The sequence below is a fragment of the Oncorhynchus tshawytscha genome, linkage group LG29 (assembly GCF_018296145.1).
Source record: "Oncorhynchus tshawytscha isolate Ot180627B linkage group LG29, Otsh_v2.0, whole genome shotgun sequence".
NCBI lineage: Eukaryota > Metazoa > Chordata > Actinopteri > Salmoniformes > Salmonidae > Oncorhynchus > Oncorhynchus tshawytscha.
This window is the reverse complement of record NC_056457.1, coordinates 26,920,029-26,943,532: the sequence shown is the minus strand read 5'-3', so window position 1 is coordinate 26,943,532 and position 23,504 is coordinate 26,920,029. Positions and strand designations below refer to the sequence as shown.

At 44.0% G+C, this 23,504-nt stretch overlaps 1 protein-coding gene across 1 annotated transcript in view; it reads right to left on the bottom strand.

The window, feature by feature from the left end:
- Positions 1-4,694: 4,694 nt before the first annotated feature.
- The window catches only part of LOC112238828 (contactin-associated protein-like 2), a 93,418-nt gene continuing 74,608 nt past the window's right edge, over positions 4,695-23,504 (bottom strand). The window contains exon 10 of the mRNA XM_042308455.1: positions 4,695-4,699. Coding sequence (XP_042164389.1) covers positions 4,695-4,699 — 5 coding nt within the window. The remainder of the gene's footprint in view (positions 4,700-23,504) is intronic.

Sequence of the window (23,504 nt, the reverse complement as noted above, 5' to 3'; positions counted from 1 at the left end):
CATCCCTTAAGCGGAATAATTGTCATCAGCAACCGCTGAATAGCATAGCGCCTCAGTCAAATAATATTACTAAAAATATTAATATTCATGAAATCACAAGTGCAATATTGTAAAACATAGCTTAGCCTTTTGTTTACTTCTTATGGTATAGGGGACGCGTGCGTCCCACTTGGCCAAAAACCAGGGAAAATGCAGCGCGGCAAATTCAAATAAATTGACATAAAAATCTAACTTTCATTAAATCACACATGTAAGATACTCAATTAAAGCTACACTCGTTGTGAATCCAGCCAACATGTCAGATTTTAAAAAGGCTTTTCGCCGAAAGCATAAGATGCTATTATCTGATGATAGCACAACAGTAAACAAAGAGGGTAGCATATTTCAACCCTGCAGGCGCTACACAAAATGCAGAAATAAAATATAAAACATGCCTTACCTTTGACAAGCTTCTTTTGTCAAATTTTGCCAATTTTGTTCAATTGGTCCTTTTGTTTGATTAATTCCATCCATATATATCCAAAATGTCAATTTATTTGGCGCGTTTGATCCAGAAAAAAACAGCTTCCAAAATGCGGAACGTCACTACAAAATATTTCAAAAGTTGCCTATAAATTTTGCCAAAATATTTCAAACTTCTTTTCTTTTTCTTTTTTTTTCTTCTTCTTTTTTTACAACTTTAGGTATTTTTAAACGTTAACGGGATTTCCGCTCTAAGTTAATACCTCTCCCTCTCTTCTGGTCTCTCCATCCATCCTTCCTCCCTCTGTCCACAAACAATTATGTTAGGTTACCACCAACTCATAGAAAACCCAGCCATTTTTCCAGAGAGGAGTCACAAAAATCACAAATATAGATATAGATAAAATGTACTTATGGCTGCAGGGGCAGTATTGAGTAGCTTGGATAAAAGATGCCCAGAGGTGCCCAGAGTAAACGGCCTGCTCCTCAGTCCCAGTTGCTAATATATGCATATTATTATTTGTATTAGATATAAAACACTCTGAAGTTTCTAAAGCTGTTTGAATGATGGCTGTGAGTATAACAGAACTCACATGGCAGGCACAAACCTGAGAAGAAATCCAAACAGGAAGTGGGAAATCTGAGGTTGGTCGATTTTCAACCCAACCCCTGTTGAATACACAGACATTGGTTATGCTGCACTTCCTAAGACTTCCACTAGATGTCAACCGTCTTTAGAAACATGAATGAGGCTTCTACTGTGATGTGGAGCTGGATGGGAGCTGTTTGAGTCAGTGGTCTGGCAGAGAGCCAGGTCCTGGTCGCGTGCATTTCACATGATAGCGACCTGCGTTCCATGGCTTTTCTACAGACAATGGAATTCTCCGGTTGGAACGTTATTGAAGATTTATGATAACAACATCCTAAAGATTGATTCTATACTTAGTTTGAAATGTTTCTAAGACCTGTAATATAACTTTTTGAAGTTTTCGTCAGTTCGGCTGGACCTTATAGTATGTAACGGGCAGTTTATTTTGGGCATGCTTCTCATCCAGACATCGAAATACTGCCCTCAAGTCATAAGAAGTTTTAATTCCGCTCCCTCCCTCCTTGTCTCTCTATTCATCCATCCTTCCTCCCTATGTCAGTTAATACCTCTCCCTCTCTCCTTGTCTCTCTATTCATCCATCCTTCCTCCCTATGTCAGTTAATAACTCTCCCTCTCTCCTTGTCTCTCTATTCATCCATCCTTCCTCCCTATGTCAGTTAATACCTCTCCCTCTCTCCTTGTCTCTCCCTCCTTCTGTCCTTCCCCTGCTGTCAGTAGTGCTACCCTCCTCCTCCCTCTCTTCCCTCCTCCCTCTCTCAGTTGCTGCCAGCTGCTCAGTCGTGTCCTGGCCCAGCAGATGTCACAACTCAACCAGTTGGAAGACAGCAGGGGGGAGGGGATTGGATGGAGAGGAGTATGTAGCAGGAACGACAAGGGAAAGGAGAGGAGGAAAGTGTGGAGGGGAGGGGAGAGAGGAGAGAAGGCGGTTGGCGTATGGCAGGGAGACAGGGAAGTGTGTGAATGAGTACGACGTGTGTGTATGTGTGGCAGAGTGCCAGCTGTGCCATCTGTCTGCCTGGCAGGGCTGCTCTCATTAACACAGGGGTTAATAGGAGTGGCAGCTCAACGCTAGTGTCTAACATCACCCTCGGGACACACTGGAGAAGAGGGCTCAGTGTGGGTGTGTGTGTTGCCACATTGACACACAAATGGTTACAGCAACCTGCTTGGATTGATATTAACCCGGGCACGTGTGGTGTAAAGTACTACTCTGTGTGTGTGTGTTTGTCTTTCTTTGTGCACGTGCTTACGCGGGCGTGTGTTATTTTTGATGAATTACGACTTGCTGCTTTAATGATGTAGGAAGAATTGGGTTTACAAAACCAAAGACTACCGCCCTGGGGGCACCCACAAAACACACACACACACACAGGCCGAAGGATGGGGGTTGTAATTTGCATGTTATTACTACATACTCATAACTAATTGTGTTAGGCTTGGCTATTAGCTCTGAGTGACAGGTGGAGAAATCGAGAGGCAGTTTCAATAACACACACACACACCAATATCCTATTTGCCTGTCCGTCTCTCAACCCTGTACATTATCATCATAACACTCGGTTCTAAATGGAACCGCTTCCCTCATTTCTCCTCATGACATAATGTCATTTATTAATAAACACTATAATTTTCTGTCAATGTACAGCCCACATCAGGGCACGCTCCTAACAGACGGATAGCTGTGTCCCAAATTGCATTCCCACACAAAGCGACAAAACATATTAACCTATAACGAATGCTGTATAGTTTAGCGGGATACATTTTCTGCCCTTAACTTGCTTGTGCATTTATCGAGATTGCAGGGTGTACTTTTCTTAATTTGAAAATATGAAATTGCTACCCAATTTACTTGGAGAAAATGGTTTCATTGCATGTCAACAGGGGAATATGTTTCTCTTAATGTAGGCTCTTATTAAAAATGAAAAGTGAAAGAATACGCAGCCTACGGTTTCTTCTGTCATCCCTGTTTCTACCAGGCTAGTGGATAGCCTGAGTATTGGAGACTTCTGTGATAACATAACACAGGTGTAGAGGATGAAGTAAAGCTCTGAAGTCTGCCGCGGATACCCACATGACTACTGCCCCTGTGGCAGAGCTTGACTGGCATGCTGAAAGAGACAGACATGGTGTGTGCGTTGGTGCGTGTGTGTGTGCCCGTGTGTGCTTGTGTGCGTCCACGCACGTGCTTGTGTCAAGATAGACAGGCTCTCTTATCCCAGCATGTGAGAGTGTTTAAGCCCTGGGACAATCTGCAGTCCTTAGAAAAAAACGCCCTGTTTCACAAAATAGCTCCAAAATTGGCTGCACTTACTTCCTATTCAACAGCCCATTTCTCTATTCAGCTCTCTCATTTCAAACCTATCCCTTCTAAAGCACCCTGTTCCACGTTTCAGCTGGTTTTATGCTTCCGGAAATTTCTACCCGTAGAACGGCAGCTAGGTCAGAGAAGGTAATGAAATTGCAGATAATTGAGACAAAATTCTGGCTATTTGGGAAATGGTTTTTGAAAGTAACCCTCTAGCAATACGTAAAAAAAAGACAGAAACATTGGCACTTTTGAGATGTTGAGGACAAAAACGTTCATATAATTAGTGTCTTATGACTACTAATGTATAATATATGTTTTAATAACATGTACCACAATATGTGCTCTTTGCCTGGTGAAATATACAGAAATCAGCCTCGATTTTGTTCCTATAAGTCAGCTTCCTACTTCCCAGCATGTCGGTGATTCCTCATGAGTTTAGCAGCCTTCTCTGTTCTGTTTCATATCATCACCGAATGTCACTTCCCTCACATTTATCCTGTCTTTTTCTCAGTAGATGTGTGTGTGTGTGTGTGTGTGTGTGTGTGTGTGTGTGTGTGTGTGTGTGTGTGTGTGTGTGTGTGTGTGTGTGTGTGTGTGTGTGTGTGTGTGTGTGTGTGTGTCCGTGCAATATCTCTCGGCACATACCAATTCAGCATTATTTTAACATCTAAATTCTCTCTGAGCCTGGGGACTTTGGGAGAGTATATGTTTCATTGCTGTGTGATCTGTCCATTGCTCTTCCTCCCTCTTCTCTTAAGACACGTAAAGACAGCTGTCAAGCTCACAGACAGCTTCTGCAAATCTACATAGGTCTATTCCCACTGTAGGCAACTTGTTTGTGTGTGAAGGCCTACAGTATGTGTGTGTTTCACATCGGGTTTAGAGTGAAGATAACCCTATCCATGCCTGCATTGTTTTGAGCATTATTTTTGTAATGACATTATGAGGTCAACATGGGTACAGGAGGATGACTTCTCTTGACAGTCTCTCTCTGCTGCAACCATAGACCCCTTAACCCTGAAGTAGAACAAGGAGTCAGCTGAGGTCTGGAGACAGAACCATCCTCAGTCTGGAGAGAGACATCAAGACCTGAGAACTAGAGACAGAACCATCCTCAGTCTGGAGAGAGACATCAAGACCTGAGAACTAGAGACAGGACCATCCTCAGTCTGGAGAGAGACATCAAGACCTGAGAACTAGAGACAGGACCATCCTCAGTCTGGAGAGAGACATCAAGACCTGAGAACTAGAGACAGGACCATCCTCAGTCTGGAGAGAGACATCAAGACCTAAGAATTAGAGACAGGACCATCCTCAGTCTGGAGAGAGACATCAAGACCTAAGAATTAGAGACAGAACCATCCTCAGTCTGGAGAGAGACATCAAGACCTGAGAACTAGAGACAGGACCATCCTCAGTCTGGAGAGAGACATCAAGACCTGAGAACTAGAGACAGGACCATCCTCAGTCTGGAGAGAGACATCAAGACCTGAGAACTAGAGACAGGACCATCCTCAGTCTGGAGAGAGACATCAAGACCTAAGAATTAGAGACAGGACCATCCTCAGTCTGGAGAAATACATCAAGACTGGAGAATAACACAGACAGTGAGAATAAGGTTTGGAGGAGGGGAAAGTGGACGCACACACAGACACACACAGACACACACGGACACACACACACACACACACACACACACTCACACTCACAGATGAACTGAGGTATGGAGGAGATACAGAGAGGAGACAAAGCATGTTTTGAAATGCAACCATTGTCTTTTTTGTTCTTGTCTCGGCAATTCCTTATTCCTTGATACCATGGATGTAACTGTTTTCTTGTTGTAGTGTTTTTTCCTGGATGTGGTCGTTTTTACGATATTACTGTGGCGGTGTAGCCAACTGCGCTACATGTGTTGTGTGTTAAATTGTGTGTTCTGTTTGGATGAATGACAAACACATTCAGACCCCAGGTTACAAAATGGCCGCCCAGATTAAACCAGGGTGTTTTACTGCTTTCCCACACCTCCTCATGAAGTCTCACTAAATTACACACACCACTGTGTTATTAACTGCGTGGGGCTAGTGCTAACACGCTATATACACACATGCGTGTATACACACACACACAACACTTGTGTTAAATCAAAGTACTTAGCTTGTTGATTGCGTGTGTGTTTGTGTGGTGATTTAACCCCTTTGAACGTTCCTAGACGTTCCAGGGTAGCAGTGATGTGGTGTATATCTTCAGCGCCAGGTGTCTGCTCCACAGTACCTCCAGAGAGGGAAGGGAACAGATATCACTGAGAGATACATCACCATCACCAAGCTACACACACAGATACATCACCATCACCAAGCTACACACACAGATACATCACCATCACCAAGCTACACACACAGATACATCACCATCACCAAGCTACACACACAGATACATCACCATCACCAAGCTACACACACAGATACATCACCATCACTAAGCTACACACACAGATACATCTATGGCAATAGGAGGGGACAGACACACACGCAAAGATAATGGTTACACACACATGTACATGCAGCTTCCGAACAGAAGGATAGAGTAAGAGAACTACAACAGGTGGTGTAGAAACAGGAACTGAGGAAAGCAGAAGAGGAGCAAAGTAAGAAAAGAGGAAGACAAAAGGAAAGAGAAGCAGAGGAACAGAGGAAGAGGAGAGAAGGAAAGAGAAGCAGAGGAACAGAGGAAGAGGAGAGAAGGAAGGAGAAGCAGAGGAACAGAGGAAGAGGAGAGAAGGTAAGAGGAGCAGAGGAAGAGGAGAGAAGGAAATAGGAGCAGAGGAAGAGAGAAGAGGAGAGAAGGTAAGAGAAGCAGAGGATGAGGAGAGAAGGAAAGAGGAATAGAGGAAGAGGATAGAAGGTAAGAGGAACAGAGGAAGAGGATAGAGGGTAAGATGCGCAGAGGAAAAGGAGAGAAGAAAAGAGGAGCAGAGGAAGAGAGAAGAGGAGAGAAGGAAAGAGGAGCAGAGGAGAGGGAAGAACGAAAGAGGAAGCAGAGGAAGAGGAGAGGAGAGACAGCATGACAAGCACAGAAAAAAAGTGAAGCATAGTGGAAGAAGAGAGAGGAGGAACGAGAGAATGTGAGAAGAAGGCAGACATTTTGAATGCTGAGATCAGGTTTGAGGTGGACATTTTGAGTGCTGTGATCAGGGGTGAGGCAGACATTTTGAAAGCTGAGATTAAGGGTGAGGCAGACATTTTGAATGCTGAGATCAGGGTTGAGGCAAACATTTTGAAAGCTGAGATTAGGGGTGAGGCAGACATTTTGAATGCTGAGATCAGGGTTGAGGCAAACATTTTGAATGCTGAGATCAGGTTTGAGGTGGACATTTTGAGTGCTGTGATCAGGGGTGAGGCAGACATTTTGAATGCTGAGATCAGGGTTGAGGCAAACATTTTGAATGCTGAGATCAGGTTTGAGGTGGACATTTTGAGTGCTGTGATCAGGGGTGAGGCAGACATTTTGAATGCTGAGATCAGGGTTGAGGCAAACATTTTGAATGCTGAGATCAGGGTTGAGGTAGACCTTTTGAATTCTGAGATCAGGGTTGAGGTAGATAAGGTTAGTTAACTTTTTTACCCTTAGGCACAGATCTTGGATCAGCTTACCAAACTGCTACTCCTTGTATATAGCCTCATTATTGTTATTTTATTGCAACTTTTTATTTAGCAACTATTTGTCTTACTTTTTAACTCTGTATTGCTGGGAATGGGCTCGTAAGTTAGCACTCCATGCTAATGTCTACACATGATGTATTCAAGACATGTGAGCAATACAACTTTATTTTGGTTTATTTAGAAATATAACTCATATCTTCAATTTTGAGTGTTAATTGGCAAAGGTAAGTGTTTTAGAAACTTCAGTCTGATACTATATAGAAATCAAAACGTTTTGGCTGCATGTGACTCTGTCAGAGGATTTGAGAAAGTCACATTTGTGGTGTTCCGCTGGAGACAATGACATGTCCTCTTTAATCTGTTTATAAGACATGTTTTGTTTGGGACATCGTAATTCTCCACACGTGTAATAAAGGATCCGACCCTTTTCTTTTCTGTGTCTGAAATGTCATACCCAAATCAAACTGTCTGTAGCTGAGAACCTGAAGCAAGGATATGATAATTATTTATACCATTTGAAAGGAAACACTTTGACATTTGTGGAAATGTGAAATGAATGTAGGAGAATATAACACATTAGATTTGGTAAAATATGTTTTTTTCTCTTTTTGTTCCATCATCTTGGGAAAGGCCTTAATATATTATTCCAGTTTAGGAACAATCTCAATTTTGGACACTAGATTTTTTTATTTTACCTTTAGGCAAGTCAGTTAAGAACAAATTCATATTTTCAATGATGGCCTAGGAACAGTGGGTTAACTGCCTGTTCAGGGGCAGAACGACAGATATGTACCTTGTCAGCTCGGGGATTTGAACTTGCAACCTTTCGGTTACTAACCGCTAGGCTACCCTGCCGTGTATGTGCAAAGTTTAGACTGATCCAATGAACCATTGCATTACTGTTCAAAATGTATCAAGTGTATCCAAATGTGCCTCATTGGTTTATTGATACATTTTCAAGTACATAACTGTGCACTTTCCTCAAACAATAGCGTGGTATTCTTTCACTATAATAGCTAGTGTAAATAGGACAGTGCAGTTAGATTAACAATAATTTAATCTTTCTGCCCATATCAAATATATGTATGTCCTGGGAACTGTACTTGTTACTTACAATGTCATTCTAATCACATTAGCTCACGTTCACTCAATTGTCCCGTGGGGGGAGGGGGGGGGGGCACCCTGATCGGGAGTTAAATTCTAACACCACGTGTGTGTTAAATAGACTTATTTGGAAAAAGTCAAGGACGGAAGGCTGCATGACTTTAACAAATTGCAGAGATATTTTCACTTAAAGTTCATATGAAATGATAATTACTGCCTCAGCGCTTCTAGTGTTAAACGTAGGGAAGAAAACAGTTAACTGAGTGTCTAGGGGCAACTGTACCACCCTGAGATCACCTGAGGTAGGAGTAAGTCTTTCAACCACTAGAGAGTACAGCCACAATGTCAAAATGGGTTAGGGTACAGCATAAGGTTAGCAGTGTGGTTAAAGTTATTATAGTGTTAGGTTTAAAAATCACATTTTAAGTAGATCAGTTGTAGAACTAGGAGTGGATTATGACTTTGTGGCTGTGGTAACTAGTGATGACCCAGCTAATGTGGGAGCTTTCCCTTTCCCTCCCTTTCTCTCCCTTTCTCTCCCTTTATCTCCCTTTCTCTCATTTTCTCTCCCTTTCTCTCCCTTTCTCTCCCTTTCTCTCCCTTTCTCTCCCTTTCTCTCCCTTTCTCTCCCTTTCTCTCCCTTTCTCTCCTTTTCTCTCATTTTCTCTCATTTTCTCTCCCTTTCTCTCCCTTTCTCTCCCTTTCTCTCATTTTCTCTCCCTTTCTCTCCCTTTCTCTCCCTTTCTCTCCCTTTCTCCCCTTTCTCTCCTTTTCTCTCCCTTTCTCTCCTTTTCTCTCCCTTTCTCTCCTTTTCTCTCCCTTTCTCTCCCTTTCTCTCCCTTTCTCTCCCTTTCTCTCATTTTCTCTCCCTTTCTCTCCCTTTCTCTCATTTTCTCTCCCTTTCTCTCCCTTTCTCTCCCTTTCTCTCCTTTCTCTCCCTTTCTCCCTTTCTCTCCTTTTCTCTCATTTTCTCTCCCTTTCTCTCCCTTTCTCTCATTTTCTCTCCCTTTCTCTCCCTTTCTCTCCTTTTCTCTCCCTTTCTCTCCCTTTCTCTCCCTTTGTTTCTCTCCATCTTTGTCCCTAGAATGTAGTTAATGTCCCATGTACCTTCACTTCACTCACACATTTAATGCATTTTTCATGATCCCCTCCCTTAATGGACTATGCGATGGAATAATCACCATCACGTCAAGACATGGACAGTAGTGTCATTAGGAATATTAGAAAGCTGCTGTGTATTTGAATAAATAATGTGACAACATGTGTACTGCCTTTAGGGTGCAATCTTAATCCACTCTCTCTCTCTCTCTCTCTCTCTCGCTCTCTCTCTCTCTCGCTCGCTCTCTCTCTCTCTTTCTCTCTCTCCCAGTAAACATTACACATATAGAAGTTTCAAAACAATAAAGACAAATGTCATATTATGTCTACATACAGTGTTGTAACAATGTACAAATGGTTAAAGTACCCAAGGGAAAACAAATAAGCATAAATATGAGTTGTATTTACAATGGTGTTTGTTCTTCACTGGTTGCCCTTTTCTCATGGCAACAGGTCACACATATTGCTGCTGTGATATTTCACCCAGTAGATATGGGAGTTTATCAAAATTGGGTTTGTTTTCAAATTCTTTATGGATCTGAGGGAAATATGTGTCTCTAATATGGTCACACATTGAGCAGGAGGTTAGGAACTGCAGCTCAGTTTCCACCCTATTTTGTGGGCAGTGTGCACATAGTCTGTCTTCTCTTGAGAGCCAGGTCTGCCCACAAATTCTTATTTCCAATAACAGCGGGTTACCTGCCTGTTCAGGGGCAGAACGAACAACAGATTTGTACCTTGTCAGCTCAGGGGTTTGAACTTACAACCTTCCGGTTAGAAGTCCACCACTCTAACCACTAGGCCACCCTGCCACAGACTATGCTCACTGAGTCTGTACATAGTCAAAGCTTTCTTTAAGTTTTCCTTACCTCTCTCTCCCTCCCTATTTGTTCCCTTAACTGTTAGTTTGAAGGTCCGGATAGTCAAGGTTAAAATGGTTAGGATCACATCTGTTCTTCTGAAATCCCCACACTTGTATTATATTCTAGTATGGCCAGATCACAACCTTGGCATGACTCACAATACCTTCTCAACCTCTTGGTCAGCCAATTACACGCTCAATGTCACTAGGATTAGACACTCAGTGACATAAAAGTGTAACATTGCTGCAACATCATCATCATGAAAGGAGGCAGTGAATTAGTTATTTTTTCCTTCGTGTTGTTGCTTCCTCTTGATATTGTAACATCTATGTTATTGCATAGGCAGGTACATGATGCCTCATAACTGCGTCATACCATTCAATCGAAAATTGTTCCACCTTGCTCATGGACAGAATTGTTCCACCTTGCTCATGGACAGAATTGTTCCGCCTTGCTCATGGACAGAATTGTTCCACCTTGCTCATGGACAGAATTGTTCCACCTTGCTCATGGACAGAATTGTTCCACCTTGCTCATGGACAGAATTGTTCCACCTTGCTCATGGACAGAATTGTTCCACCTTGCTCATGGACAGAATTGTTCCACCTTGCTCATGGACAGAATTGTTCCGCCTTGCTCATGGACAGAATTGTTCCACCTTGCTCATGGACAGAATTGTTCCACCTTGCTCATGGACAGAATTGTTCCACCTTGCTCATGGACAGAATTGTTCCACCTTGCTCATGGACAGAATTGTTCCACCTTGCTCATGGACAGAATTGTTCCACCTTGCTCATGGACAGAATTGTTCCACCTTGCCAGCTCTAGGCCTAACAGGCCCGGCTGCTAGGCTACACTCTGCCACGAGGCCTGGTGGCTGTGCTTTAAACAACAACATGTGAACATTTTCTTGAGGGCGTTATTGAAATCTCACTCCTCTCCATTTTATAAGAGCATTATCTCAATTTGAATCACTGGACTCGAGTCTGGACTTCTTAAATATAAATATGATATGTAACTGTATAAAGACTGAGAATATGATGTTTCATTAGTCATTACATTTGGTTGGGTGAATCAGATTTGACCACTTCCTCCCTTTGTGAACAGCAAGCCTTGGTTTTATTTAGCTTTATATGACAAATGGTCAGGAAGATGCAGTTGGATTCATGAATAAGGATTGGTCAGGAAGATGCAGTTGGATTCATGAATGAGGATTGGTCAGGAGGATGCAGTTGGATTCATGAATAAGGATTGGTCAGGAGGATGCAGTTGGATTCATGAATAAGGATTGGTCAGGAGGATGCAGTTGGATTCATGAATAAGGATTGGTCAGGATGATGCAGTTGGATTCATGAATAAGGATTGGTCAGGAGGATGCAGTTGGATTCATGAATAAGGATTGTTCAGGAGGATGCAGTTGGATTCATGAATAAGGATTGGTCAGGAGGATGCAGTTGGATTCATGAATAAGGATTGGTCAGGAGGATGCAGTTGGATTCATGAATAAGGATTGTTCAGGAAGATGCAGTTAGATTCATGAATAAGGATTGGTCAGGAGGATGCAGTTGGATTCATGAATAAGGATTGGTCAGGAGGATGCAGTTGGATTCATGAATAAGGATTGGTCAGGAGGATGCAGTTGGATTCATGAATAAGGATTGTTCAGGAGGATGCAGTTGGATTCATGAATAAGGATTGGTCAGGAAGATGCAGTTGGATTCATCAATAAGGAAGTGATTTTGAAGGGTGTGGTGACATATAAAACATATTCTTGCAGTACCATTGTGGTTCACCATTTCAGAGTTTCATCTTGCTGGAAGAGGAGATGTATTTTTTTTTAAAATATTTTGTTCTGAAAATACTAAAGGTATTCAGCTTCCTGTCTGTTTAGTCTCTGTCTTTGTCTCTTTCTCACAAAATCTCACCCTCTTCATATTTCTGCTCTTCATCGCTCTCCTTTTCATCTCTCTCATATTCCTCCTCTATTTCTCCTCTTCGTCTCTCTCCTCTTCATGTCTCTCACCTTCATATCTCCTCTTCATCTCTCTCTCCCCTTCATCTCTCCTCTTCATCTCTCTCTCCCCTTCATCTATCCTCTTCATCTCTCCCCTTCATCTCTCAACTTCATTTCTCACACCTTCATCTCTCTCCTCTTCAAATCTCTCCTCTTTGACTCCTCTCTTCATCTCTCTCCCCTTCATCTCTCCTCTTTGTCTCTCCTCTTCATCTCTCCTCTTTGTCTCTCCTCTTCATCTCTCTCCCCTTCATCTCTCTCCTCTTCATCTCTCCTCTTTGTCTCTCCTCTTCATCTCTCCTCTTTGTCTCTCCTCTTCATATCTCCTCTTCATCTCTCTCCCTTCATCTCTCTCCCCTTCATCTCTCTCCTCTTCATGTCTCTCCTCTTCATCTCTCTCCTCTTCATCTCTCTCCTCTTCCTGTCTCTCCTCTTCATCTCTCTCCTCTTCATCTCTCCTCTTCATCTCTCTCCTCTTCATCTCTCTCCTCTTCATCTCTCTCCCCTTCATCTCTCCTCTTCATCTCTCTCCTCTTCATCTCTCCTCTTTGTCTCTCCTCTTCCTGTCTCTCCTCTTCATCTCTCTCCTCTTCAATTATCTCCCCTTCATCTCTCTCCCCTTCATCTCTCTCCTCTTCAATTATCTCCTCTTCATCTCTCCCCTTCATCTCTCTCCTCTTCATCTCTCTCCTCTTCCTGTCTCTCCTCTTCCTGTCTTCATCTCTCTTTATCGCTCTCCTCTTCCTGTCTCTCCTCTTCATCGCTCTACTCTTCTATCTCTCCTCTTCATCTCTCTCCTCTTCATCTCTCTCTTTGTCTCTTCCTGTCTCTCCTCTTTATCGCTCTACTCTTCCTGTCTCTCCTCTTCATCTCTCTACTCTTCATGTCTCTACTCTTCCTGTCTCTCCTCTTCATTTCTCTACTCTTCCTGTCTCCTCTCTCCTCTTCATCTCTCTCCTCTTCACTCTTCCTCTCTCCTCTTCATTTCTCTCCTCTTCCTGTCTCTCCTCTTCATCTCTCTCCCTTCATCTCTCTCCTCTTCATCATGTCTTCATCTTCTCTCTCCCCTTCATCTCTCTCCTCTTCATCTCTCTCCTCTTCATGTCTCTCCTCTTCCTGTCTCTCCCCTTCATCTCTCTCCTCTTCATCTCTCTCCTCTTCATCTCTCTCCTCTTCCTGTCTCTCCTCTTCATCTCTCTCCCCTTCATCTCTCTCCTCTTCATCTGTCTCCTTTTCCTGTCTCTCCTCTTCATCTCTCTCCCCTTCATCTCTCTCCTCTTCCTGTCTCTCCTCTTCATCTCTCTCCCTTCATCTCTCTCCTCTTCATCTCTCTCCTTCATCTCTCTCCCCTTCATCTCTCTCCTCTTCATCTCTCTCCTCTTCATCTCTCTCCTCTTCCTGTCTCTCCTCTTTATCTCTCTACTCTTCATCTCTCTCCCCTTCATCTCTCTACTCTTCATGTCTCTCCTCTTCATCTCTCTCCTCTTCATCTCTCTACTCTTCATGTCTCTCCTCTTCATCTCTCTCCCCTTCATCTCTCTCCTCTTCATGTCTCTCCTCTTTATCTCTCTACTCTTCATCTCTCTCCCCTTCATCTCTCTCCTCTTCCTGTCTCTCCCCTTCATGTCTCTCCTCTTCATCTCTCTCCCCTTCATGTCTCTCCCCTTCATCTCTCTCCCCTTCATCTCTCTCCTCTTCATGTCTCTCCTCTTTATCTCTCTCCTCTTCATCTCTCTCCTCTTTATCTCTCTCCCCTTCATCTCTCTCCCCTTCATGTCTCTCCTCTTCCTGTCTCTCCTCTTTATCGCTCTACTCTTCCTGTCTCTCCTCTTTATCGCTCTACTCTTCCTATCTCTCCTCTTCATCTCTCTCCCCTTCATGTCTCTCCTCTTCCTGTCTCTCCTCTTTATCGCTCTACTCTTCCTGTCTCTCCTCTTCATCTCTCTACTCTTCATGTCTCTACTCTTACTGTCTCTCCTCTTCATCTCTCTACTCTTCCTGTCTCTCCTCTTCATCTCTCTCCTCTTCATCTCTCTCCTCTTCATCTCTCTCCCCTTCATCTCTCTCCTCTTCATGTCTCTCCCCTTCATCTCTCTCCCTTCATCTCTCTCCTCTTCATCTCTCTCCTCTTCATCTCTCTCCTCTTCCTCTCTCCTCTTTATCTCTCTTCTTCTCTCTCTCTCCCCTTCATCTCTCTCTCTCTTCCTGTCTCTCCTCTTCATCTCTCTCTCCTCTTCATCTCTCTACTCCTTCATGTCTCTCCTCTTCATCTCTCTCCCTTCATCTCTCTCCTCTTCTGTCTCTCATCTCTTCCCTTCTCTCTCTACTCTTCATCTCTCTCCCCTTCATCTCTCTCCTCTTCCTGTCTCTCCCCTTCATGTCTCTCCTCTTCATCTCTCTCCCCTTCATGTCTCTCCCCTTCATCTCTCTCCCTTCATAGCTCTCTCTTCGCTCTCTCTCCTCTGTCTCTCCTCTTCATCTCTCTGCCCTTCATCTCTCTCCTCTTCATCTTTCTACTCTTCATGTCTCTCCTCTTCATCTCTCCTCTTCATCTCTCTCCTCTTCATCTCTCTCTTCATCTCTCTCCCCTTCTTCTCTCTCTTTGTCTCTTCATCTATCTCCCTTCATCTCTCTCCCTTCATCTCTCTCCTCTTCATCTCTCTCCTCTTCTTGTCTCTCCTCTTCCTGTCTCTCCCTTCATCTCTCTCTCTTCATCTCTCTCCTCTTCATCATCTCCTCTTCCTGTCTCTCCTCTTCATCTCTCTCCCTTCATCTCTCTCCTCTTCATCTCTCTCCTTTTCCTCTCTCTCCTCTTCATCTCTCTCCTCTTCATCTCTCTCCTCTTCCTGTCTCTCCTCTTCATCTCTCTACCCTTCATCTCTCTCCTCTTCATCTCTCTCCCCTTCATCTCTCTCCTCTTCATCTCTCTCCTCTTCATCTCTCTCCTCTTCATCTCTCTCTCTCTCTTCATCTTCCTGTCTCTCTCTCTTTATCTCTCTACTCTTCATCTCTCTCCCCTTCATCTCTCTACTCTTCAAGTCTCTCCTCTTCATCTCTCTCCTCTTCATCTCTCTACTCTTCATGTCTCTCCTCTTCATCTCTCTCCCCTTCATCTCTCCTCTTCATGTCTCTCCTCTTCATCTCTCCTCTTCATCTCTCTCCCCTTCATCTCTCTCCTCTTCCTGTCTCTCTCCTTCATGTCTCTCCTCTTCATCTCTCTCATCTCTTCATGTCTCTCCCCTTCATCTCTCTCCCCTTCATCTCTCTCCTCTTCATGTCTCTCCTCTTTATCTCTCTCTCTTCATCTCTCTCCTCTTTATCTCTCTCCCCTTCATCTCTCTCCCCTTCATCTCTCTCCTCTTCCTGTCTCTCCTCTTCATCTCTCCTCTTCCTGTCTCTCCTCTTTATCGCTCTACTCTTCCTATCTCTCCTCTTCATCTCTCTCCCCTTCATGTCTCTCCTCTTCCTGTCTCTCCTCTTTATCGCTCTACTCTTCCTGTCTCTCCTCTTCATCTCTCTACTCTTCATGTCTCTACTCTTCCTGTCTCTCCTCTTCATCTCTCTACTCTTCCTGTCTCTCCTCTTCATGTCTCTCCTCTTCATCTCTCTACTCTTCATCTCTCTCCTCTTCCTGTCTCTCCTCTTCATCTCTCTCCCCTTCATCTCTCTCCTCTTCATCTCTCTCCTCTTCATCTCTCTCCCCTTCATCTCTCTCCTCTTCATCTCTCTCCTCTTCATGTCTCTCCTCTTCCTATCTCTCCCCTTCATCTCTCTCCTCTTCATCTCTCTCCTCTTCATCTCTCTCCTCTTCCTGTCTCTCCTCTTCATCTCTCTCCCCTTCATCTCTCTCCTCTTCATCTGTCTCCTTTTCCTGTCTCTCCTCTTCATGTCTCTCCTCTTCATCTCTCTACTCTTCATCTCTCTCCTCTTCCTGTCTCTCCTCTTCATCTCTCTCCCCTTCATCTCTCTCCTCTTCATCTCTCTCCCCTTCATCTCTCCCCTTCATCTCTCTCCTCTTCATCTCTCTTCATCTCTCTCCCTTCTCTCTCCTCTTCCTGTCTCTCCTCTTTATCTCTCTCCTCTTCCTCTCTCTCCTCTTCATCTCTCTACTCTTCAAGTCTCTCCTCTTCATCTCTCTCCTCTTCATCTCTCTACTCTTCTGTCTCTCCTCTTCATCTCTCTCCTCTTCATCTCTCTCCTTCATCTCTCTCCTCTTCATGTCTCTCTTTATCTCTCTCCTCTTCATCTCTCCTCTTCATCTCTCTCCTCTTCCTGTCTCTCCTCTTCATCTCTCCTCTTCATCTCTCTCCTCTTCATGTCTCTCCCTTTCATCTCTCTCCCCTTCATCTAATCTACTCTTCATGTCTCTGTATAATCTTCATCTATATCTGTTTCATCATCTAATAAATATTTATCTGTAAATATTTTCATGTCTCTCATTTCATCTATCTAATGCTTGATGTCTCTCCTCTTCCATCTCTCCTCTTTATCGCTCTACTCTTCCTGTCTCCTATTTATCTATCAGTGTGTAATATTTCCCTCATTACTCTTCATGTCTCTCCCTCTTCCTTCATCTCTCCTTCTTCATCTCTCTCCTCTTCCTCTCTCTCCTCTTCATCTCTCTCTCTCCTCTTCATCTATCTCCTCTTCATCTCTCTCCTCTTCATCTCTCTCCTCTTCATGTCTCTCCTCTTCATCTCTCTCCTCTTCATCTCTCCTCTTCTTATCTCTCTATCTCTTCATGTCTCTCCTCTTCATCTCTCTCCTCTTCATCTCTCTCTCTTCAATTATCTCCTCTTCATCTCTCTCCTTCATCTCCTCTTCCCTTCATCTCCTCTTCATGTCTCTTCCTTCATCTCTCTCTTCTTCTTCATCTCTCCTTCATCCCTTCATGTCTCTCCTCTTCATCTCTCTACTCTTCTTTATCGCTCTCCTCTTCCTGTCTCTCCTCTTCATCTCTCTCCTCTTCCTATCTCTCCTCTTCATCTCTCTCCTCTTCCTGTCTCTCCTCTGTCTCATTCTACTCTTCCTGTCTCTCTTCTTCATCTCTCTCTCTTCCTATCTCTTTTCTTCATCTTTCCTCTTGTATATGTCTGTTTATGTAATATATCTTCCTGTCTCTCCTCTTCATGTGTCTTTCCTTCCAAATGTCTCTACTCTTCATCTCTCCTCTTCATCTCTCTCCTCTTCATCTCTCTCCTCTTCATCTCTCCTCTTCATCTCTCTCCCTTCATCTCTCTCTCTCTTCATGTCTCTCCTCTTCATCTCTCTCCTCTTCATGTCTCTCCCCTTCATCTCTCTCTTCTCTCTCATCATGTCTCTCCTCTTCATCTCTCTCTTCATGTCTCTCCTCTTCATCTCTCTCCCCTTCATTTCTGTCTCTTTTCTCCTCTTATAATGTCTCTCCTCTTCATCTCTCTCTCCTCTTCTTCTCCTCTCTCTCCTCTTCATCTCTCTCCCCTTCATGTGTCTCTGCTCTTCCCTTCATCTCTCTTCCTCTTCATCTCTCTCTCTTCATCTCTCTCCTCTTCCTGTCTCTCCTCTTTATCTCTCAAATATACTCTTAGATATATCTCTCCCCTTCATCTCTACTCTTCCTGTCTCTCCTCTTCATGTCTCTCCTCTTCATCTCTCTCTCTTCATCTTTCAAATATCTCTTCATCTCTTCTCCCTCCCTTCATCTCTCTACTCTTCATGTCTCTCCTCTTCATCTCTCTCCTCTCTTCATCTCTCTCTCCTCTTCATCTCTCTCTTCTCTCTCCCCTTCTCTCCTCTTCATCTCTCCTCTTCATCTCTCTCCTCTTCATGTCTCTCCTTCATCTCTCTCCTCTTCATCTCTCTCCTCTTCATGTCTCTCCTCTTCATCTCTCTCCTCTTCATCTCTCTCCTCTTCATCTCTCCTCTTCATCTCTCTCCCCTTCATGTCTCTCCTCTTCCTGTCTCTCCTCTTTTTCATCTCTCCTCTTCATCTCTCTCCTCTTCATCTCTCCTTCTGTCTCTCCTCTTCATCTCTCTCCCCTTCATCTCTCTCCTCTTCCTGTCTCTCCTCTTTTCAATCTCCTTCTTCCTGTCTCTCCTCTTCATCTCTCTGCCTTCATCTCTCTCCTCTTCATCTTTCTCCTCTTCATCTCTCTCTTTATCTGTCTCTCCTCTTCCATGTCTCTCCTCTTTTCGCTCTACTCATCTTCATCTACTCTTCTCCTCTCTTCCTGTCTCTCTTCTTCATCTCTCTCCCTGTTCTCTCTCTCCTCTTCATCTCTCTCCCCTTCATCTCTCTCCTCTTCATCTCTCCTCTTCATCTCTCTCTCTTCATGTCTCTCCTCTTTATCTCTCTCCCCTTCGTCTCTCTCCTCTTATGTCTCTCCTCTTTATCTCTCTCTCTTCTGTCTCCTCTTATCTCTCTCTCTTCATCTCTCTCCTCTTCATCTCTTCTCTCCCTTCCTGTCTCTCCTCTTCATCTCTCTCCCTTCTCTCTCTTCATCTCTCCTCTTCATCTCTCTCCCTTCATGTCTCTCTCTTCCTGTCTCTTCATCTCTCTTCTGTCTTCCTCTTCATCTTTCTCCTCTTCATCTCTCTCCCCTTCATCTCTCTCTCTTCCTTCATCTTCTCTCTACTCTTCATCTCTCTCTTCATCTCCTCCTTCATCTCTCCCCTTCATCTCTCTCTGTCTCTCCTCTTCATCTCTCTACTCTTCATGTCTCTCCCCTTCATCTCTCTCTATCTCCTCTTCTTCTCCTCTTCATCTCTCTCTTCATCTCTCTCTACTCTTCATGTCTCTCCTCTTCATGTCTCTCTCTTTATCTCTCTCCTCTTCATCTCTCTCCTCTTCATCTCTCTCCTCTTCTTCTGTCTCTCTTCCTGTCTCTCCTCTTTATCGCTCTCTCTTCCTGTCTCTCTTCATCTCTCTCCTTCTATCTCTCTCCTCTCATCTCTCTCCTTCATGTCTCTCCTCTTCCTGTCTCTACTCTTCATCTCTTCTCCCCTTCATCTCTCTACTCTTCTGTCTCTCCTCTTCATCTCTCTCTCTGTCTAACCTCTTCATGTCTCTCCTCTTCATCTCTCTCCCCTTCATCTCTCTCCTCTTCATGTCTCTCTCTATATTTCTCATCATCTCTCCTCTTCATCTCTCTCTCTTCATCTCTCTCCTCTTCTGTCTCTCCTCTTCCTGTCTCTCTTCATCTCTCATCTCTTCTCTCTCTTCATCTCTCTCCCTTCATCTCTCTCTTCCTTCATCTCTCTCCTCTTCATCTCTCTGCCCTTCTTCTCCTCTTCTCTTCTCTACTCTTCATGTCTCTTCTTCATCTCTCTACTCTTCATCTCTCTCCTCTTCCTGTCTCTCCTCTCTTCATCTCTGTCTACTCTTCATCTCTCTTCTTCATCTCTCTCTTCATCTCTCTCCTCTTCCTGTCTCTCTCTCTTTCATCTCTCTCCCCTTCATCTCTCACTCTTCATCTCTCTCCTCTTCCATCTCTCTCCTCTTCCTGTCTCTGAGTATCTCTCTACTCTTCATCTCTCTCCCCTTCATCTCTCTACTCTTCTGTCTCTATATTCATGTCTCTCCTAATCTTTCCTTCATGTCTTCATCTCTCCTTCATCTCTCTTCCTGTCTCTCCTCTTTCTATCTCCCCTTCATCTCTCTCTTCCTGTCTCTCTTATAAAGTATATATACTTATGTTTCATATATGTAAATATTTAAATATCTTCATTAAATATATATTCTATTTAGTAATATTTATTTAAATATATATATCATAATCTTCATTTCGTTTCCTTCCTATTATTTCCAAATATATATATATTTTGATAATATTCATCTTTTTAAATATATATCCCCTTCATCTATATACTCTTCATCTCTCTTCTTCATCTCTCTCCTCTTCCTGTCTCTCCTCTTCATCTCCTCCCCTTCATCTCTCCTCTTCATCTCTCTCCTTTCATGTCTCTCCTCTTCATGTCTCTCCTCTTCATCTCTCTCCTCTTCATCATCTTCCTGTCTCTCCTCTTTATCTCTCTCCCCTTCATCTCTCTCCTCTTCATCTGTCTTCATGTCTCCTCTTCCTCTCTTCTCTCTCTTTCATCTCTCTCCCCTTCCTGTCTCTCCTCTTTCATCTCTCCTCTTCATCTCTCTCCTCTTCATCTCTCTCCTTCATCTCTCTCCTCTTTCTCTCCTCTCTCTCATCTCTTTCATCGCTCTACTCTTCCTGTCTCTCTCCTCTTCATCTTCTCTACTCTTCTTCATGTCTCTCCTCTTCTGTCTCTCTCTTCATCTCTCTCCTCTTCATGTCTCTCCTCTTCATTCTCTACTCTTCCTGTCTCTCTTCTTCATCTCTCTCTACTCTTCCTGTCTCTACTCTTCTCTCTCTCCCCTTCATCTCTCTTCTCTTCTGTCTCCTTCTTCATCTCCCCTCTTCATCTCTCTCTTCTTCATCTTCTATCTCTCCTCTTCATGTCTCTCCTCTTCCTGTCTCTCCCTTCATCTCTCTCCTCTTCATCTCTCTCCTTCATTCATCTTCTCTCCTCTTCATCTCTATCTCTCTCCTCTTCTGTCTCTCCCTGTCTCTCTTCTTCATCTCTCTCCTCTTCCTGTCTCTCCTCTTCATCCCTTCTCTCTCCTCTTCATCTCTCTACTCTTCATCTCTCTCCCTTCATCTCTCTCCTCTTCCTGTCTCTCTGTCTCTCCTCTTCCTCTTCCTGTCTCTCCTCTTCATCTCTCTACTCTTCATGTCTCTCCTCTTCATGTCTCTCCTTCATCTCTCTCCTCTTCCTGTCTCTCCTCTTCTTCTTCTCTTCCTCTTCTCTCTCTCTTCATCTCTCTATAGTCCTCTCCTCTTCATCTCTCCTATCTTCATCTTTGATATCTCTTCATGTCTCTCTTCTTCATCTCTCCCCTTCCTGTCTCTCCTCTTCATCTCTCTCCTCTTTATCTCTCTACTCTTCATCTCTCTCCCCTTCATCTCTCCTCTTTCTGTCTCTCCCCTTCATGTCTCTCTCTCTTCATCTCTCTCCTCCCCTTCATCTCTCTCCTTCTTCATCTCTCTACTCTTTCTCGCTCTTCATCTCTCTGCCCTTCATCTCTCTCCTCTTCATCTTTCTCTCTTCATGTCTCTCTTCTCTCTCTTCTTCATGTCTCTCCTCTTCTGTCTCTCTCCTTTACTATTCCTGTCTCTCCTCTTCATCTCTCTACTCTTCATCTCTCTCCTCTTCTGTCTCTCTTCTATCTCTTCTTCCTGTCTCTCCTCTTCCTGTCTCTCCTTCATGTCTCTCCCCTTCATCTCTTCTTCTCTCCTCTTCATGTCTCTCCTCTTCATCTTCCTGTCTACTCTTCTCTCCTCTTTATCTCTCATCTTCATGTCTCTCCTCTTCATCTCTCCTCTTCATCTCTCTCTCTTTCATGTCTCTCCTCTTCATCTCTCTCCTCTTCATCTCTCTCCTCTTCATCTCTCTCCTCTTCTGTCTCTCTCTTTCATCTCTCTCCCTCTTCATCTCTCTACTCTCTCCATCTCTCTCTTCTGTCTCTCCTCTTCATCTGTCTCTCCTCTTCATCTCTCTCTTCCTGTCTCTCCTCTTCATCTCTCTGTCTCTCTTCTTCATCTCTCTCCTTACTCTTCCTGTCTCTCTTCTTCTCTCTCTCCTTCATCTTCATCTCTCTCTTCTCCTCTTCTCTGTCTCTCCCTTCATCTCCTCCCCTTCATCTCTCTTCTTCATCTGTCTCTCTGTCCTCTTCATGTCTCTCCTCTTGTCTCTCCTCTTCATCTCTCTCCCTCATCTCCCCTTCATGTCTCTCCTCTTCCTGTCTCTCCTCTCATCTCTCCCCCTTCTCTTCATCTGTCTCCTTTTCCTCTATCTCTTCATCTCTCCTCTTCATCTCTCTCCTCTTCCTGTCTCTCCTCTTCATCTCTCTCCTCTTCTTCATCTCTCCTCTTCATCTCTCTCCTTCTTCTATCTCTCTCCTCTTCATCTCTCTCCTCCTTCATCTCTCTACTCTTCATCTCTCCCTTCATGTCTCCTCTTCATGTCTCTCCTCTTCATCTCTCTCTCTTCTCTCTCTCTCCTTCATCTCTCCCCTTCTCTCTCTCTGTCTTCATCTCTCTCCTCTTCATGTCTCTCCTCTTCCTTCATCTCTCCCTTCATCTCTCTCCTCTTCCTGTCTCTCCTCTTCCTGTCTCTCCTCTTCATCTCTCTCCTCTTCCTCTCTCTCCTCTTCATCTCTCTCCTTCTTCCTCCTCTTCTCTCCTCTTCATCTCTCTCTCTTCATCTCTCTCCTCTTCATCTCTCTCTCTCCTTTCTTCTTCTCTCTCTCTCCTCTTCCTCTTCATCTCTTCATCTCTCTCCTCTTCATGTCTCTCCTCTTCATCTCTCTTCTTCCTGTCTCTCCTCTTCATCTCTCTCCCTTCATGTCTCTCTCTCCTCTTCATCTCTTCTTCTTCTCTCTCCTTCATCTCTCTTCATCTTCTGTCTCCCCTTCATCTCTCTCCTCTTCATGTCTCTCTCTTCTGTCTCTCCTCTTCATCTCTCCTCTTCATCTCTCTCCTCTTCCTGTCTCTCCTCTTCATCTCTCTCTCTTCATCTCTCTCCTCTTCATCTCTCTCTTCATGTCTCTCCTCTTCATCTCTCTCCTCTTCATCTCTCTCTTCCTCTTCATGTCTCTTCATCTCTCTCCCTTCATCTCTCCTCTTCATCTCTCTCCTCTTCATCTCTCTCCTCTTCATCTCTCTCCCTTCATCTCTCTCCTCTTCTGTCTCTTTCTACTCTTCCTGTCTCTCTTCTTCATCTTCATCTCTCTCCTTCTGTCTCTCCCCTTCATCTCTCTTCTTCATCTCTCTCCTCTTCATCTCTCTCTTCATCTCTCTCTGTCTCTCCTCTTTATCTCTCTCCTCTTCCTGTCTCTCTTCTTCATCTCTCTCCTCTTCATGTCTCTCCTCTTCCTGTCTCTCCTCTTCATCTTTCTACTCTTCCTGTCTCTCTTCTTCATGTCTCTCCTCTTCATCTCTCCTCTTCATCTTTCTACTCTTCTGTCTCTCTCTTCATCTCTCCTCTTCATCTCTCCTCTTCCTGTCTCTCCTCTTTGTCTCTTCATGTCTCTCCTCTTCTTCTTCTCCTCTTCTGTCTCTCTTCTTCATCTCTCTCCTCTTCCTGTCTCTCCTCTTCATCTCTACTCTTCCTGTCTCTCCTCTTCATCTCTCTACTCTTCCTGTCTCTCTCTTCATCTCTCTCCTTCATCTCTCTCCTCTTCATCTCTCTCCTCTTCTGTCTCTCCTCTTCATCTCTCTCCCCTTCATGTCTCTCCCCTTCATCTCTCTCCCCTTCATCTCTCTCCTCTTCATGTCTCTCCTCTTCATCTCTCTCCCCTTCATCTCTCTCCTCTTCATCTTTCTACTCTTCATGT